The sequence below is a fragment of the Poeciliopsis prolifica genome, unplaced genomic scaffold, assembly GCF_027474105.1.
Source record: "Poeciliopsis prolifica strain line A6 unplaced genomic scaffold, Auburn_PproV2 SCAFFOLD034, whole genome shotgun sequence".
Lineage (NCBI taxonomy): Eukaryota > Metazoa > Chordata > Actinopteri > Cyprinodontiformes > Poeciliidae > Poeciliopsis > Poeciliopsis prolifica.
In genome coordinates, this window is record NW_026562409.1 from 2,797,361 (window position 1) to 2,816,057 (window position 18,697).

An 18,697-nucleotide genomic window follows, 5' to 3' on the forward strand; every position below is an offset into this window, starting at 1 on the left:
CCACTTGCCAGACAATGGCACCAATAACCCTCCCAAGTTCCCTGACTGGCATGTAGGGTAACAATGTGCCACTGTGACCTCCATGTGCAATAAACTTCTAAATGTGTTGTATTCACAGGTTGATTTTAGAACCGGTTCCCCGTGTAATTTTATAAGGGCTTGTTGATCGCCTTGAATACAAAAACAAAATCTTAAATAAGTTGAATTTATTGATTGTTTTTTCATGACTTGGCCCAATAGAACTTTTTAAGTGATTTTGGAAAGCCCTGCCTACAAGGGCCAAGCCATATTTTGGATGCATTTTTCTTCTCATAGCTTTCTCGCTGGCTCACTCTAATTCTACAGCCTCATCCCAGCCAGCGATCCGAACTTCACGAGCATCCTCTTTTCAGGTCAGTCAGAGTTCCCAATGACAACTTCTTTTTCTCATCATCTGGTGGTTCCAACTCCCATTAAGGAGGCATACAAGCAGTGAGTTCACAGACATGCACATTAAGGAGGTCCACGTCATCTACACAAGCTGTCAGTTCAGCACAAGCGACAAGATAAAACCAGCCAACTCTTATCGTGATACATGACCGGTCACTCATGCTTGTCACAGTTTCTATGCATAATTACTGCCGGAGGCAGTTGCAGTCATCTACAAGCCTCCTGTTTCCTGATAGTCCGACTGCTAACCAGTCTGACCATCGCTGGCAATAAGGCTTACGAATCTCTAACCTCTCTGTCATGTGGCTGATTACCTAAAAGCGTTCTTGGTAATCCCTTTGTTGGTGCCGCCCCCTTCAAAGGGCTGGCAATCCTGGGTGATGATGAAGGAAAAACAGCATGGCCTTCAGCTTCGTTTGGCCTGAGTGCAGTGCTCGGGCCAAACCAGAGCAACCTGTGGCCTTTTATTAGCAGATTGCGCCCACCTGTTGTGGGTGGGTAAATCTCCACCCACAACAGGAAGTCAACAAGAACATCAACAAAAACATTTCACACCCTTTCTGTCAATTGCCACCATCCGTTTGTGCTGGACGTATGGCGATCAGTCATTCGGCGTCCCAACAGAACACAATCCCCCGATGTGACTCATGGTCTCACGTACCTGCTCTAGTTTCCTGCTTCAGCAGGAATCCTGACTTATTCAACCCCGCTTTACTTGTTTTCCAAACAATTATTTTTGGGGGGGCTTACAGGACGGCTGAAGGTTCCTATAATCTACTTCCATAAAGTCATGCTCCTCTCTTAGCAATTCAAACTTCATCTCATTGCCCTCGGTACAAAATGAAAACACTCAAGGACCTCGAGAAACATAACCATGCATCTATCTGTAGTCGCATTAATTTCTGCAGCGGAGTCTTAATTAAAACCAGGGAGATGCAGCACACCAGTTCTAAAGCCATTCCATCTGGCAGCACAGCTTACGAACCTGAAACACTGTTGGTTCGTAAGTGTCTGATAGGTCCAGCACCTCGACGCATTGAACATCTGCTGTCGTATCATCCTTCTGGTTCATTCGGTCCTCTGGTTCTGTTCTATGGCAGTAAAAGGGTAAAGACATTACCCAGAAAGACTTAACGTTTCTGTTGGGATATGGGGCACTTCCAGCTACCCCGCTGCCAAAATGTACCACAGGCTACAAATGAAACCTTTATTTAATCACTACCTTTGAAACGCCACAAGGGCAATGTGACTTTAAAGCTATTGTTCACCCTCATGCCAAGCTTTCCTCGTCGCATCATTTAGCAGTCGCCATTAACTATTCCTGCAGGCTATTCGAACATCAGATCCCTCACCTTGGCATGGCGCACCGTAACTAAATTCTGCACAGCTCTGAAACCTTCTGACAGGGTCCTGATCTTCACTATAAGTTCAATCATCTTGCCATTTAAGTGTCAGCTCCCTGGCACTTCAACGGCCACATCCTCTATCTCCTATTAGTTTAAGAACTATGGAGTTCTTTTGGGGAATCAATATTTAGATTAGGACTTTACTCTTGCCTTTGTTCAGGTTATGTACTTCCTTCTAAAGCTCTTTGAACTGCCTAGTTGCCAGAAATGTGCTTTATAAATAAAAATGTCCTTTCATGATGAACAATGGGTAAAAACGTAATTTAAATCCATCACATAATGTAGCTTATCTCAGCAGGTGTTGGTTCACCATACCATTCTAGTAAATTAGTTCCAGAATGCTCAGAGACATCGCAGGTCCTGCATCTATGACTCTCTCACACCATGCTTTTAAATCATTGAGCTTGGCTCTCAATGCCTACGTTCCTCTCTCCTGAAGTCCCCTCAGCTCTGCCTTGTCCTTAAATTTCTTAAAAATCCAAGCTATATGTTCATTCCCGTTGGCCATTTCTAGGTCTCATATTGAGATTACGGGCAGCCTGGACTGCCCCTCAACGTTCAGTCATAACTCCCTTTCATCAACCCAGCCACTGGTCATCAGCAGCATCCTCCTCTGGTATTCTCTTTTCTCAGACCCAAAGGCCCCATTTTCACCGCTCTCAGGCAATGTGTAATAACATAATAAATGACTTGTGGTAGAGTGTTTCAGCAATTCTAACTCCTTTTTGTCAAGATGGACAGCTGTGCTGGTTCCGTTGGGCGGCCGGCCGGCCGGCCATCAGCCTACAGGCCTTGTCCAACATCTGCGTTTAACAAGGCTCCATCAGACTGTACCCTGTTTTGGGGGGAAGATCACCCTGAGCTTCGGTCTGAGCTGATCATCCAAACTCACAGTGATTCTCAGCATGCATCAATCATCCATCTGCTTCAGCTGTGCTGCGACCCTCCTCCTCCCCATCTCCACCCTCATCCTCCCGGGCACCTTCCAGACTCCCTCCAGCCTCCTTCCTCTCCAGGCTCCATTCAACCACCAGTGCCCGAGCCCGGGCACTGGCCGTCCATCATCCATCCATCATCCATCCATTTTCTTCCGCTTTATCAGCGACCCGTGTCCGGGCGAAGAAATGCCAAGTCCAAAGTTGTCATTCATCATAAGGGTCTTTGTTCTGTGCTATGTCTGTTCCCTCATCCAAGCTCACAGTTATTCTCAGCATGCAGGTCTTCTGCCAGTGTCTGAGCACCAAAGAACTTCGGGTCACTAAAACCTTCTAACTGCTGCTTTTTCTCCGTGTGATTCTCTCTAGTTTGAGTCTTGCCATGATAGCCTTGGCAAAACTTCAAGCTGGGAGACTCTCTTCAGTCTGCCGGCATCATCAATTATCATCCATCTGCTTCAGCTGTGCTGTGACCCTCCTCCTCCATGTCTCCACCCTCATCCTCCCAGGCATCTTCCAGACTCCCTCCAGCCTTCTTCCTCGCCAGGCTCCACTCAACCACCAGTGCCCGAGCCCGGGCACTGGTCGTCCGTCCGTCCATCAATTTTCTTCTGCTTTATCAGCGACCCCTGTCCAGGCGAACAAATGCCAAGTTCAAAGTTGGCAAAAATTCAAGCTGGGAGACTCTCTTCTGCCTGCCGGCATCATCAATCAACATCCATCTGCTTCAGCTGCGCTGAGACCCTCCTGCTCCCCCGTCTCCACGGGGAGGAGGAGGGTCGCATCCTCCCGGGCATCTTTCAGACTCCCTCCGGCCTCCTTCCTCACCTGGCTCCACTCAACCACCAGTGCCCGACCCCGGGCACTGGTCGTCCATCTGTCCGTCCATCCATTTTCTTCCGCTTTATCATCGACCCGTGTCCAGGCGAACAAATGCCAAGTCCAAAGTTGGCAAAAATTCAACCTGGGAAACTCTCTTCAGCCTGCCGGCATCGTCACTTATTATTCATCTGCTTCAGCTGCGCTGAGACCCTCTTCCTCCCCGTCTCCACCCTCATCCTCCCGGGCATCTTCCAGACTCCCTCCAGCCTTCTTCCCCGCCTGGCTCCATTCAACCACCAGTGCCCGAGCCCGGGCACTGGTCGTCCGTCCGTCCATCATCCATCCATTTTCTTCCGCTTTATAAGCGACCCATGTTCGGGCGAAGGAATGCCAAGTCCAAAGTTGTCTTTCATCATTAGGGTCTTTGTTCTGTGCTATGTCTGTTCCCTCATCCAAGTTCACGGCGACGTTCGTCTTCTGCCGGTGTCCGAGTGCCAAAGCACTTCAGGTCAATAAAACTTTCTTTCTGGTGTTTTTTTCTTTGTGATTTATATAAATCACCAGATTAATTATTTATTGGGACTTGAAAATAATCTTAATGTAGAGTCCCAGAAAGATCTGATGCGGCTGGATTTTTTGGCTGGTTTTACTATTTTGTCTTTGCAAATTGAAATGAATGCCTCCTCTACCACTGAACTGTTGAAACTCAACATTAAGAGAATATCTTTTTTTGAGCAGCCCATTCTTTTGGAGGCTGCTTTCAGTATGTCCTTGGTGAGATTGTTCAGATTCCTTTGAATGTCCTTCAGATCTTGTCCCTCTACTTCTGCACAGATTTTCTCAGAGAACCTCTCTACAATGGCTTGGAGATCTTCATACTTGCATGGTAACCTTGATTTTGGGATTACCTTAATAAGAACTGCATTAAGAAGCAGCATGATGGATGATTTCTTCTCCTTTTTCTTTGTGTCTGGTAGCAGTTTAGCAACCTTTGTGGCAACTACTGGCTTCTGCTTTGCATCAACTTTGTTCTTCTGTTGTGCAGCAGGATCTCCAGCTGCTCCTCTTCCCATTGAAGAGGAGCAGCTCTCCACTGGGCTCTCCACTGGGAGAGCTGCTCCAATTACAGCCTCAGATGACTTCAGTTCCTCCTTCTCTGGGACTGGCAGCGGTTCATCAACCTTTGAGGTAATGACTGACTCCTGCTCTGCATCAACTGACTCTCTGTCTTTTGAGTGGGTCGATTCCTCTGAACTTAAGTCTTCCACGGTTGAAATTGTTGATTCTTCATCCTCTGAAGCCAGTGAGACTGCACTGCACAGTTCTGTGTTGTCATTTTCAAGGTCTTCCATTTTGATTCCAGCAGGTTTGTTCGTCTGTTGTTCAATAGGAAGAGGAGAAGCTCCATCTCCAGCTGCTCCTCTTGCCATTGGTGCCTGAGATGACTGCTGCTCCTTCTTCTCTGCGACTGGCAGTGGTTCAGCAACCTTTGTGGTAACCACTGCCTCCTGCTCTGTATCAACTAACTCTCTGCCTTTGGACTGTGTTGATTCCTCTGAAATTGACTCTTTTAGTTCCCTGACCTTTGGCAGCACCTCAAAGATGAAGTCTTCCTTCATTTTCAGATTGGACTCCTCTTCCTTCATCATAAGTTTAGTGGCTGTTGTCAGATCTGAAAACTCCTCAGAAATAAATTCATCCACCATCTTTATATCTGATTCCCTTTCCTTAGAGATCAAATCATTTTCATGCGTGGTCTTTGAAAGTTCCTCCAAAATGAATTCATCCACCATCTTCAAATCTGACTCTTGATTTTCAGAAACCAGATTTCTGTCATTCTCCAGGATGTCTGATTCCAGGTTTCCTCTATTCTGTGGAGTTTTGGTGGTGTTGTCCTCCTCAGTTTGGAAATGACCAACATCCGAGGTGGCACCTGGGTGGTCTTCTCTCTGTTGCTGTCTTTTGCAGCTTTTTGTCTCTCTGATAATGTTCTTCACAGCAACACGCTAGCAATTCCTCTATCAGCTGGAAAGTAAGTGGAAGGATTGCATCCACTGCGTCCGACCAAGACTTGTGGCCGGCCACAGATGTTGCTGGATCTTGCGTGGAGTAGACAGATTTCAACAGTTCTTTGACATATGTAATGAAATAGTCATTGAAACAGTCAAAACTCTTGGGATGAACCTTCCCCGTAATCTGAAGGCTGTCTGCAAATGTTGTTAGCAGGACATTTCCCAAGATCGCGTCCACATCTTGGAATCTGAAGTCCTTCTCAGGGATATTGCAGAGAATGAAGGAGCCACATTCATTCAATAAGTTTAAAAGCAGCTCCTTCAAGGAGGACTTGGTGTTGCAATCAGGATTCCCCATGGCTAATTCCAGGGTCTGAGCCGATGAAATGGACCTAAAAAACTCTTCAATCAACGGTGCGATCATCTCCCCAGGAAAAACCGGGAGCGCACAAGGCTTTGGATTCTCTAAGTGGCTCATGGCTTCTTGGATTTGCAATGGATACTAAAGCAAACTCTCGGATACTTGAAGAACTATTTAGCTAAAACCGCAAACTATCTCAATCTCTCACCAAACTCCAGCTCTCTCTCTCACCAAACTCCAGCTCTCTCTCAACGAATGTAACAGACTTGTTGCATAAAAACCCCAGAAAGCTCTGTGACGTCATCAATGACCAGATTCTGTCCATGCGTCAGCTTAGCAACCGTTGCTAGCTGAGTCACCAGCTGTGTAGAGAAATAATGTCTAATTTTAAGGAACAAATTAAAAGTGAAGACAAAGTGAAAGTTTCCTTGTTTTAGAGGCTCTGAGGCTGAGAAGTATTCCTCCACTCACTAAATGCTTCCTTCTCCATGTTGTGGTGAGAAAAAGTGATTTAAGTGTTTGAGAAAAGTCTTTTTTATCTAAGCTGCTTAGTTGGACGGATTCCTCCAGCTCAATTTATTAAGGTTTCTATCAATATTTATAAAACAAGGGCCAATTAATAAAAGATAGCTATAAAAAAGCTGCAAAAATACATAAAAATAACATTTAAATATAAAATAACCCAGTGCAAATAAATTAGACGTCAAATTAAGGCCCACATTTTTATAAATTATAGTGAATATCAAGAAAGTTAATCAATAATAAAACATCTGAACAACAATTAAATTTACTAAAATATTTTAGGTTTTAGGATCTGATTTAAAAAAAGATCAGGATCCCGAAAACGTCTCTGTTGGATCATTTATAGCTGTTGAAAAAAGTCACAAACTTACATTTTTGTTATTTCATCTGAAAATGTCCTGCAGTGCCACAGTCTTACCACTTGATGGCGCTACTGATTCGTTTGTCACTGTTACAAACGAACCAAGATTAACCAAGATGTTAATTAATTAATTAATTATTTTTTGTTTAATGTTCCTTTATTTTTATTGACTAAAATGTGATTTGTTTACATATCTTGTCTCCTCTGTAATAATTATATTTAAAAATCTGGTTTATTAACTCCATCTTCAAAATTTAAACAGAACCAAACCAGGTGAGCAAAGGTTGCAAAGAGACATTCAACTTAAATGTTTGCATTGAAATGTATTTTTATTCGGAATAAGCAGTTATTTATTCAGAATCGTTTTACAGAATCACAAGTGGTTCATCTCAACAAACATAATCTGAAACGTGACTTTATTCCAACAGGCAGGACTGAAGTTTGGCGCCATCTGGTGGTGATTTATTGAATCACAGTGGGTTGCGCTGTAACTCTGATCGAACCACAGCGGCGGAATTATAGATTTTCATGGTTCTACGAAACTCTTGTGTGGATTGTGACATTGAGTTTTTTCAGGCCGTCCTCTAGGATTTTCAGCCTGTCCTGTACAGTTTTGATGGCGGGAAAGATGGCTTTCGTTTTCGGGATTGTGCTTTTGTCGATGCTCTGCTCACAGAATTCTCCATAGAATCCAGTGGGACATCGACAAACCCATTCGTTTGAGTCCAGCAGTCTGCCGCACCGTCTGTTGATGTAACATAAATAATCTGTGCAGGTGGGCAACTTCCTGGAGAAATGGATGGAAATCCTTCCACCACCAGTGGACCAAGAGCATCCCATCCGATGCAGAGGCGATGGGACCTCTGCAAAGTCCTCATTGTAAGTGACATGTGTTACCTTGGCAAATTCAGTGAATTCAGGATAGGTGTCTCCATAGCGTTCTGTACATTGTTTTTTTTTTTATTTCTGTGCAGTATTTATTGCTGAAACATCTTTCTGCAGTTCCTCTAATATATATTTCGTCTGACAGATCAGCATGGGGAGTGTGACTCACAAGCACAATGATTTCTCCTGCTTCAATATCAGTTGCATCAAACACAATATGATTGTCCTTGTCTGCCTTGTTGTATACCACCACCACCCAGTTGTACCAGTGATACTTCTTGTCCAGAAATGCTTTCACCTTATGAGCAACGGCCATTTTGTCATCAGCGCTGAGTCCTTTGGCAATCTCCTCCACATCTTTCTTCATGTAATCTGCATAGTTCTGCAAACAGAAGTCTATGGCTGCATACTGAGCTTCATAAACCTTCACAAACATCTCTACATGTTCAGCTTCTTTGTTTACTGTGTTGAAACCCATCAGCTTCCAGTAGAACTGGTTGACAAACATCCCCTTCCACAACAAGCCACTGAAGTACAAGTTGTACCTGCCGATCTCTTTAACGTCACATTTTAACTTCTTCTTCAGCAGACTGTTGAGGTTTTCGCTCAGAGACGTGCTGTCCACTGTCAGGTACCGGTAAAGATTGGACACACTGGATTCAGCTCCTGAACTATCATAGTAGCTAGCAAACATTTCAGCCAGTCTGAGTCTTTCTTCTTCACTTGACACCAAGTTACTGTTCTGACGAAGATCATTTAACTTGTCCCAGGCATTGAGGATGGCCACTTCATCTCTCGAGTAGATGCTGGCATAGTTGAACCATTCAACATCGGTTGCCAAGTTGGAGATCTGGATGGAGAGAAGGTCCAGCTTCCGGTTCACCTCAGCAAACCCTTTCTTTACCTCCGTCAGCACCAGGTCTTCCTGAGGGATAAAAGCTAAGACCATGTTGAGAACGGATGCCGCTAGAGTTCCAATGCCGGGTGCTAGGCTGGCGATCTTCGAGAAACTGGCCATTATATCCTTGACTTTCTTACTATCAAGGTTTTGCATCACTTCTATAATGGTAGTCAGAGAAGCTTTGACTACTTCTGAAGATTCTCGCACCTGCTCTCTAGTGCTTGCTGCCATGTCTTGTTTAGCTCTGTTCTGAGGCGAGGGAACATTTGGAGGGTCACCAAGAGACAGAGCAGAGACGGTTGTCCAGCAGAAAAGAAAGGTCAGTGAAGCTAGCAGGAACAGGCTAATGCAGCGTTGGGATGTCATCACTATAAAACAGAGAATAACATTCAGTCTAAAATAACAAGATGCACCCAAACTTCATTTGCTCAAGAAACTCTGGTAAAATGTCAAAACATGGAGAAAGCTGCAGTAAAAGAATATTTATTTTTTCATATTTGTTGATCTGCTAATGATCTCCTAATCTGCTATTGTTGTCCAAGGAAAAAACCCTCCTGACAGCCAATCAGAGCCAGGAGGAGGGTCTTAGTGTTGTCAATCAACCCCATTTACTCGCTGCTAAATGTGCTAATGCTAGAGAAACTATATAAAGTTCGAGGAAATCTGTTTCTGCCAACTAACCTGAACATTCACAAGTTACACAAGCTGCAGCGTAGCACACTGAGGGAAAGGTGGGTCGAGAAGCGCCACAGGAGTTTGTGTTTGACAGCCCTAAGACCTGCCTCCTGGTTCTGATTGGTTGTTTCAGATTATTACGGGGATAAAGCAGAGGAACTCAATATATTTTTGATTTACGAGTTCACATCCATTTACTGCTGTTTGCTGAAACTATACAAACTAAACCCTGAATGAACACTGAGTCCAGAAGAACCTTGGAGGATCAGAAAGTTCTCATTTCAGTTGCTACACTTGATTTCATTCTTATTGTGTTGAATTCAATGTTTAATAGGAAGCATCTTGAACATTTTCTCCACATTTGGACATCAGACGATGTCTTTATGTGGACGAAGAAGACAGAGGTTTCTCCTCCTGAAATCTTGACCAAGCAAACCAAACATAAACGTCTGATTGAAGCAACCCGGTGAGTTACCTGCTGCTCTGATGGGTTTATTCTCTGTCAGCTGGAACCTCTTCTTGTCTGAGGATCAAAATAAAATAAATCATGGGAGCAGCTGCAGTTAAAGACCTGATTAAATGTGAATATAAACTCTGCAGACCTGTTGAGATGTTTGAGGAGCAGACGGAGGTCCAGATGGGTGAGCGGGATCCGTCAGAGGAAACCTCTGCTTTCTGCTGGACTGATGCAGCTGACCTGAGTTTAAAGGACTGAGGGTCGCTCCTCCTTCCCGGGTTTGGGTTCAGTCCAGGGTTCAGGCTGGAAATGAAAATGTTCTGATTGACAGAACATTGCAACAACATGTTGTTGTTGCAGGTCAAAGTTACTGTTGACTGCAAGCCATAATAATCAACATTTACTGAGTCTTTCAATAAAGTCTGAACAGCTAAAGCCACATGAAAGTATTCATACTTTGTAAACTTTTTCTCACTTTGGTCTTTTAAAATCTCTGCATGTTTTACGGCGTTTGAACAGACGGTGAATCTACTGAACAGTGAGTTCACTGAACTCTGTCTCTACGGGAAGAACTCTCCCTCCCTGCACCGGATTGATGGGATGAGTCTACACCCCCTAAGAAAAATAATAAACTAAATAAACTACGACTAATTATTTACCAAGAGGGGACGGCAGTGTTGGTCTGAACTCTCTGATCCGCAGGTTTACTGTTAACCACCTGGTGTCTGATCGATCACTGCAGATGATTAATCACAATTAATCAATATACTTAACTTTAAGCTTGAAATTAAAAAAATATTTAATGTTCCCATTACAGCAAGGCTCCTTTTATAGATGGCTAATGAATAGATATAAATGCCATCCATTCTTTTGTAAACAGTATAACAAATTAGTAACTGGTTATTGTGCATTAATTAAGGATAAAAAATGACACTTATAAATGCGTATTGTGTTTATAAGACATTTTGAAATATTTAACAACACAACCAGATAAAACATATAAAATTGGCTCAATATTTGGCAAGAAATTGGTAGGTTTTTATTTTAAGAATTATTTTGGCCTTAGTTTTTGTTATTTGACAGGAAGTGGTCAGAGAGAAGGAGTTTCATAATAAAAGCTCATCAAAGTTTCTCAAAATCTTTATGCAATATATGAAGAACAAAGAAAAAAAAGTGAAATAATAAAAAAGATCCAAAAACTTTTAAATGTCTCATCATCAACTCAAATTAAAGGATGAAAAGGAAAATATTCATAAAGACTAAAATTAGAAACAGACTGCAGAGCAAAGAGTTTTAATGGAAATATTTAATCAGTAAAGAACAAAATCATAAAAATCTATAGAGTTTATTTCATAAGAATATAAAATACACAAAAAATAAAAGAAAAAAGAGAATAATATCCAACAGAATAAAACAACATCAAACACTTTGAAGGAATTTGTTAAGAAAACATTTTACACAAACAATTAATTGAAATTAGATTTTATTAGATACATAAATATTAACAATATGAAATAATGTAGTTAATATAATTAAATCATAACTGAAAAAAAAACTTTAAAAAAATTTACAAGTGAGCTCAAGTTCGGTCTTAAAACTAAGCAGGTTCAGTTGAGGTGAATTTAATTAATTTAACTTTTATTCCAGAGATTTGAAAACAATTCAACCCTACTGAGCTGTTCAGGGCAAGAAAAACATTTTGTCTGTGAATGAATCTGGAATGGTGCAGAGGTGTGAAGAAAAACTCCAGGATTTTTAAAAAATTACAAAACTAAATGATCCAAACCGCTGAGAGGAAAACGATGCTGAGTTACAGTAAATCATGGGATTTATGGGAAGCTTAATTCTGGAATATTTTTGGGCAAACATCATCATCCAGTCGGTGTTTAAACCTGTTCAGCAGGATTTCAGCCTCCAGCGGGAAATTCAGGTGCAAGACCAGATTTAAAAATATATTAAAACAAAACAAACAAAACAAACAAACAAACAAACATGTACAGTAAGGACAAAGTTATTATTTTATATAACTATATTATCAGAAATGATCAGAAAGGCTCCTTTTATAGATGGCTAATGAATAGATATAAATGCCATCCATTCTTCTGTAAACAGTATAACAAATTAGTAACTGGAATGTGCAACTATTTAGGATTAAAGAAGTACATAATTTAAATACATATTTATGCATTTAGACAAAGAGACAATTTATCTTACATGTAAAATATGAAAAGAAAAAATTTTCAGCCTTTATCTCACTGTCTAAACAATAAATAAATGTTGCAATTATATAATATAGGATTTTCTTAGAATAAACACAGAAATCAATTCATTCTGAGTTTAACTGAAAAACATTAAAAACATGATTTAACTTCTTATTTTCATCAAAATGTTAATAGTAAGAAAGTAAAACTGTTTTCCTTCTTCAAAGGCTTATGAAGTCAGGGAAACGCCCACTCAGGTGTTTTCCTGAGTGGGTGAACACCGGCTTGTCTGAAACGTTTTGCTTTCATTGACCTTTTATCACCTGGAGAGACGAGCGGATCCTCGTCTCTCCAGCTCACCTGAGAGGTAAGAAACAGTCTGGATGCAGCTTTAAAATTACTTTACGTTTCTTCACCCGTTTTTTAAATAAGTCTATTTTTATTGTTACGTTTTTCCTCATATTGAAGCATTAATATCAACATTAAGACTAAAACTATCACCTTTATTTCTGCTGAATGTTAAGAACATTAATTCACCCTGAGCTGATTATACGTCAAGGTTTTTGTTAATTATTTAGATATTTACTGACTTGATGTAAATATATATTCTGTTTGTTTTCTTGTGTTCCCTGGTGAAAAAACAGCCATGAGTGATTTTTACATTCACAACCTGATTCAGCTTTCTGCTGCCATGGAGGAGCTGGAGCGGCTGCTGCAGCATCTGTGAGTTTCTGCAAACTTTGATTTTAAACGCTTCAAATAGATCTAAAAACAATTAACTCTGTGCAATATGAACGTCTGGTAAAACAAACAAATCTTGTTTTATTTTTTAAAATACAAACAATCCCTTTGTGTCTGGAATTAGCGCCGATATAATTAAACTTCTGGATTAAAGTTTATAACTCAGTCTATTAAAAACGCAGCTCTCTGTCTCCCTCTGGTGGTTAAACCAGAAAATAAACATCAGGAAGTTCTGACGTTTACAGGCAGAACAATAAACCTGAGTCAGCAGAAAAAGGACAGAAATTAATTTTACAAGAAAAAAAAGATCAAAGGATTTGACTGAAAGAGACAGAAAATAACCTGCTGAGAACCAGGAAGATAAAAAACTTAAAAAGTGTGTTTACCTCCAATGGCATTACCTTCACAGCTTAAATATAAACTCCATAATTAATGAAACCTTTCAAATGATCCTGGTGGTCTGATCTCCAACAATGTAAAGGATCCATCTTCTGGTTAGAATATGTTTTGTTTTTCTTTTATGAGCATTTAGAGCGACGAAGCTTTAAACTGAAATGAAATGAAAGCAAAACTGTGACGTCAGAGGAGGAGCTTCTGTCATCAACAAAACATTTTCCTCAGCAGGAATAAAATAATTAAATTTAGCCTGTAGAACATTTAAGGAACTTTGCTTGTTAATGTCACTCAACTTTGATTAAATCTGCTCCTCTTGTCCAACTGAGGACTTTGCGTTTACTTTATTAAGTTTATTGAGTTACATTTTTCATGCACATCCCATCCCACTGATCCCACAGCAGATCTGGAACAACCTTCAGTTCACGCCCAGCTGTCAGAGGAAATCCCCTCTGTCAGGGAAAACAGGGATTCATAAAACTTTCCCCTAAATGTGAAACTTCTTCAGGCTGCCAGGATCCTGAGACAAACAAACAGTCGATTAAAAAAGAAAAATATCCTAGAAGTCAAACTCTCCTTTATGCTTTTGGCCTTTTAAGGGGATTTTCCCGAAAAATCCCCTAAAAAGGGTATTTTTTTATATTTCTAATACAAGACGTAAAGCAAAATGTATCTTTCAATTGTAAACTTTACAGATCCTGTTGATTTCTGTTCTGTGTTGCCAGAAACGTCCACCAGGGGGCAGAGTAGAGGCAGGGCCGAAAACTGAAATTATAAAAACAATATTTATTTAAATGGCGGCATGTTGTGGCTATGGCCAATCTAATACTTTTCAAATTCGCAAAACTGAAAATTTCTGAGCTTATTCTCAAAATATGAGAAATTTTAAAATGTGTTTTACCTGCTTTATTTGCAGGATATTCCTGAGATTAATCCCAACATTTTATTTTCTTTTTGACGGATATATTCACCTCTATAACTCCATGTAAGGGAATTATAACACCGCCCAAATAGGCTGTTGTATTCTTGTTGGCAGATGATAAAAAAAATAACAGAAACCGGTTTAGAGATGTTAAAAATGAACTTTTAACATCTGCTTTAGCCTGGATTCATTAAATGATGTTTGGTGAAACCTTCACTCTAAACACATGAAACACACCTTGTGTGATGCAGATACTGAAGACATGGACAAAAAGACTTTAAATCCAGTGTTTCTGTCTTAAAGTAAAATGTGAGAAACTATTGCAGTCACATAATGAACCATTTGCTCTGTGCTCTTGTTTTGATTTATACATATGAAACAAAATACAGAATAAAAAAAACATTAATAATCCATTTGTATTTTTGTGCTTTTTTGTGATCGCATCACAGAAACAACCAGATTATCTGGACTTTCCCACCGTCTTCTGTCCAGACCCGCAGCGCTGCTGCTGCTGCAGTTAGAGGATCACAAAGAGTTCCCAGGTAGGACTGGTTTTCTGATTAACCTGGAGTCTGGGGGTCCAAACTGCGGCTCGAGGGCCATTTGGCTCCCTGTCAACACGTTTGCACACCAAAAGGTTTATCTGAGACAAAACGATGCACAGGCCAAAGCTGCAGCTGATGCTCGGTTTGTTGGTTTCTCCAGGAGGAAGCGCGTCAGAGGAGTTTGTCGCTCTGACATCATCACGATTCCTGATGAACGCAGCAGACTGATGAAGCTCGCTGTGGAAAACTGTAGCGACCAAACCGTCCTGAAGTGGCTGAGAGAAAACTCAGAGTCCAGCACATTCAGCAAGCTGGCGGACATGTTTAACTTCCTGAAGACGCACATCGCTGCAGAGGAGAAGAAGAACCACAGCGACGCTGTGGACATCACCTTCATGGCTCATGGATCAATCAGAGACTTCATGATGCCAGCCAGCTGTCTGCTGCCTCTGGCCTCCATCAGGGACGTGGTTCTTTATGCTCCCTGGAACTGTGTCACATGCGGTTTGGGGTACGGCATCGCCACAGGACGGCTGCAGCCTCAGCACAGAGTCTTTTACTGCACCAAGAAGCTCGGCTGCACAGTGCCTGATGAAAAGCACCGACCCATGATGGTACCGGACCGCTGGAACTCTATGAGTCAGGCTGGAGACCAGATGATCCCAAACATCACAGTTAGTCCTCTTCGACCGGATGATGGAATCTGGAAACGCTTTGAGTCTCTCATCAAAAAACACGGTTCTGTTGGGAGAAACCGGATCGTGGTCCCGTTCATCTTCCCAGGAAAAGAAACAGAGAGCGTCCCGTTCTCTGTGGTCACCTTGGCCCTGTCTCTGGTTCTGCTGCAGTCCAGGTTCAGAGCCACCGTCCACCTGGACGCCTGCCTGGGAGACGGTTCTGTTGGACAGAAGTTTGATAAAAGCTACCTGGAGCAGCAGTACGCCTGCGCCATCGACGGAACCGGACTGGCATGTTCTCCTGAGATGTTCAGTCGGGTCCAGTTGGACATACCTGAGGTTTAAACACAGAGTTCTTCCCTTCCATCACCACAGCACTTTTATTTTCTAAGCATTATGACGTTATATCTGTAGACCTCCAGGTTCTTCACAAACTCAATCTGAAAACAAAGATTTCAGTTTTTAGCAGCGCTAAAAACCTATAAATAAAAAATTTCATACTCTTTTTTTGTGTCTTCAAGACAAACTTAAAGTCTCAGAACCGTCAGATTTCTCAGGTTTACAGTTAAATCATCAACATTTCTCCTCTGAAAAATATAAAATCTTACCAAGTATTTTGAGTCAAGCTCCTGCTAGAAATATTTGGCAAATTATTTCACTTACAAGACATTTTTCCTGTTACAAGAGGAATAATCTGCCAGTAGATCTAACTCCAATATCTGAAAAGTTACTTGTAAGTTAGTTTCATCTTATTTAAATTTTGCTAATATATTTGCAACAGAAACTAGATCAAAGATACTTGGTGATATTTTTCACTGTGCATAAATATTTGCTGATATTATCCAGAAAAACACAAACAGGGAAGTGAACGGGTCTTAGTCCAGAACCCTGTGGAACACCAGAACTGATTGAAGAACCTGTGGAGAAAAAATTGTTTACATCTAAAATCCATAAAGATTTGAAGTGGTACTGGTTCTGGTTTAGCTACTGTAAAAGGGTCAAATGTGAATAAAAATAAATAAAATACCATACTAATGACTTTTTGTCTGCTTTTGCTGTATTCCTAGTTACTAAACATAATAAAAATGACATTATGAAACATTAAAATCGTGAATCTGTAAAGCATATCTCTTAATTTCTGTATTTTCTGGATGTTACCAGAACCTCTCGGCGGTTCTGTTCCCTAATAATCTAGTAAATCTTTTAGATCAAGTTCAAGTTACACCAATTGTGTAAAAAATGTGCAAATAACAGCAGTTTTGGGTTATTGGTAGCAGTGAAGATTTTAGAATCTAACAACACGTAGAAAACTGTTTTAATACTTAAATTTTTCTATGTTTGGATTTGAGTTCAGATTAATTTATTTAGACCTTTTTAATCTATTCAAATAGAAAATATAAACTATAATTTAAACTTAGTTGTAAAAACACTTAAATTTAAAAAATCTAATTTGACCTTATTTTCAATATTTTCTTCATATTACATTGTTTTAAACAACTAAAGGATTCAATGTTTCATATTTGTACATCCGACTGCTGCTTTGAGTCGTCGTCTTCACAGAAATGGCGACATTTCCATGACCAATGTGAGCAAAATGTTGTCAATATTCCACTGTTAATAAAATGCTACTTTTCAATTGTGGTGTTTCCATTAAATAAAAGCCACAATTAAAATTGCATGGGAATACATTTGTTTATTCAATAAACTATTTAAAAATATCATCCTTATACCACTTCCTCTCATCTTCTTTGTCGTTTCCAGCAGTAGTAACATCCAGTTGTATGAAAAAACAGTTTTTATTGCAGTTTTGCAAAATACAGTAACTTTGGAAAACTTTGGGTTTTTGTAAAGTTGCCAAGTTTCAATTATGCACATTTATTTCCATAATTCCAGTTTACTCGGTTTTATGGCCAATGGAAACGCAGCTGAGCAAAATGATGAAGATCCAACAGTGTGATGGGGTTCTCTTATGACTTGGGCCACCACACACACAAAAATGACGGGCCAAGGCCAGAGATTACTTTAGTGACATTTATTTTCTGTCAGTACAGTGAATCAAAGTTTTGCAGGTGCAAAATATTTACAAAAAGATGTCCAAGGCAGGTTAAATCAAAACAGCACAGCAGTACCTTCAAAGTGTAAGTGTATCACCTCCAGTGTGGCATCTCTGGAGTCTAGGTGCAGACTGCCACCCTGTGGAACAGAACCCTGCTTTTAAAGCCACAGGCTCCGCCCACAGAAAGTCCAATCAAGCAAAACAAACAAAAAAAAAAAAAACTCAGCAATTACTTCCAACTCAAATTAACACTTAAAATATACAAAATAATAATAAGAAAAAAATAAATAAATTTGTTATAAAAATACACTATTGTAGAGAACAACCAGCACATTGTGATGACAGCACCACAAACCGGAAACAACTAAACTCAAACATTTGACTGAAAACATTTTCCCGAATGTTTGACTGAAAATAACAGATTATGAATGCCAACCGAAACGGGAACACCGCTTCGGTGTGCACCCACGATGAACCGCCTCGGTTCAAACTGCAAAAAAAAAGGAAGTTAATGTTTGTGCATATTTGTGTAGATGTGCGGGCTTAATGGCGCGGACTCTTTAATTAGATCTCAGCTTGTGACCGTCCGTCACCAACAGACATCTTGTTTTGCTGAGCCAAAGCAAATGAAGCTGAATAAACTCAGAAGCCAATGAATTCATAGTTTAGATCCTTCTCACCAATCACAACTGTTGCTTTTTCCTCATTTCCTTTCAGCCACTTGAGAGCAGCTCTCTGATTGGCCAGACAGGTTGCTGCTAATTTAGGCAGATTTTTGTTGCCGCCCCGAACAATGAGTTTCCAGTACATGTTGAGATCCTCTGAGCTGAGTTTCCTGTCTTTGCATCGATTCCTCTTGTAGAAACTTGTGAACTTTGGTTGACCCTGCACCCACCCAACACGTGAGCTATAAAGAGAGAGGTGAGCCAGCTGCAGCTGACCAGTGGTATTCTGTGCATGTTTTTCTTATGCGTGAACTTTCACCTCATTGAGATAACAGTTTTTCTATGGCAGCTCCTCAGCTGTGCCATCTCTCTTTTTTCTCTTATTTTAATCCAAGAAAAACTCAGCGTGGTTCAAAGTTATAATTTAATTATTGCAGCACATGTAACAGTATGCTTGCAATGAAGCAAAAATGTTAGAATTTTTCCTAAGCTAAATTCAAACTTTTGTTTAACATTTCCAAGGCTTCAAATGAACTAAAAAAAGACCCAGAGATAAAGAAAGATGGTCTGTGTGCTATACTGGTACTTTCACTTTTGTGTTCCAGGAAGCAGTTTGATCCTGAGAAATGGACTGACATCATGTTTACTGGTTCTGTCAGGAAACCCCCAGTTAAAGCTGAACTGGGTTCATTTTTCTCCAGACCACAGAATCAGGACTTTACTCTAAAACA

At 40.6% G+C, this 18,697-nt stretch overlaps 1 protein-coding gene across 1 annotated transcript; it reads right to left on the minus strand.

Moving 5' to 3' along the window:
- Nucleotides 1-7,158: 7,158 nt before the first annotated feature.
- LOC129374047 (cephalotoxin-like protein) lies at nt 7,159-10,005 on the minus strand. Its single transcript, XM_055052242.1, is given in 4 exon segments — nt 7,159-7,808; nt 7,810-9,002; nt 9,785-9,832; nt 9,912-10,005. Coding segments are annotated over 2 exon segments (1,617 nt in total). The 5' UTR covers nt 9,001-9,002; nt 9,785-9,832; nt 9,912-10,005; the 3' UTR covers nt 7,159-7,382.
- Nucleotides 10,006-18,697: the final 8,692 nt, after the last annotated feature.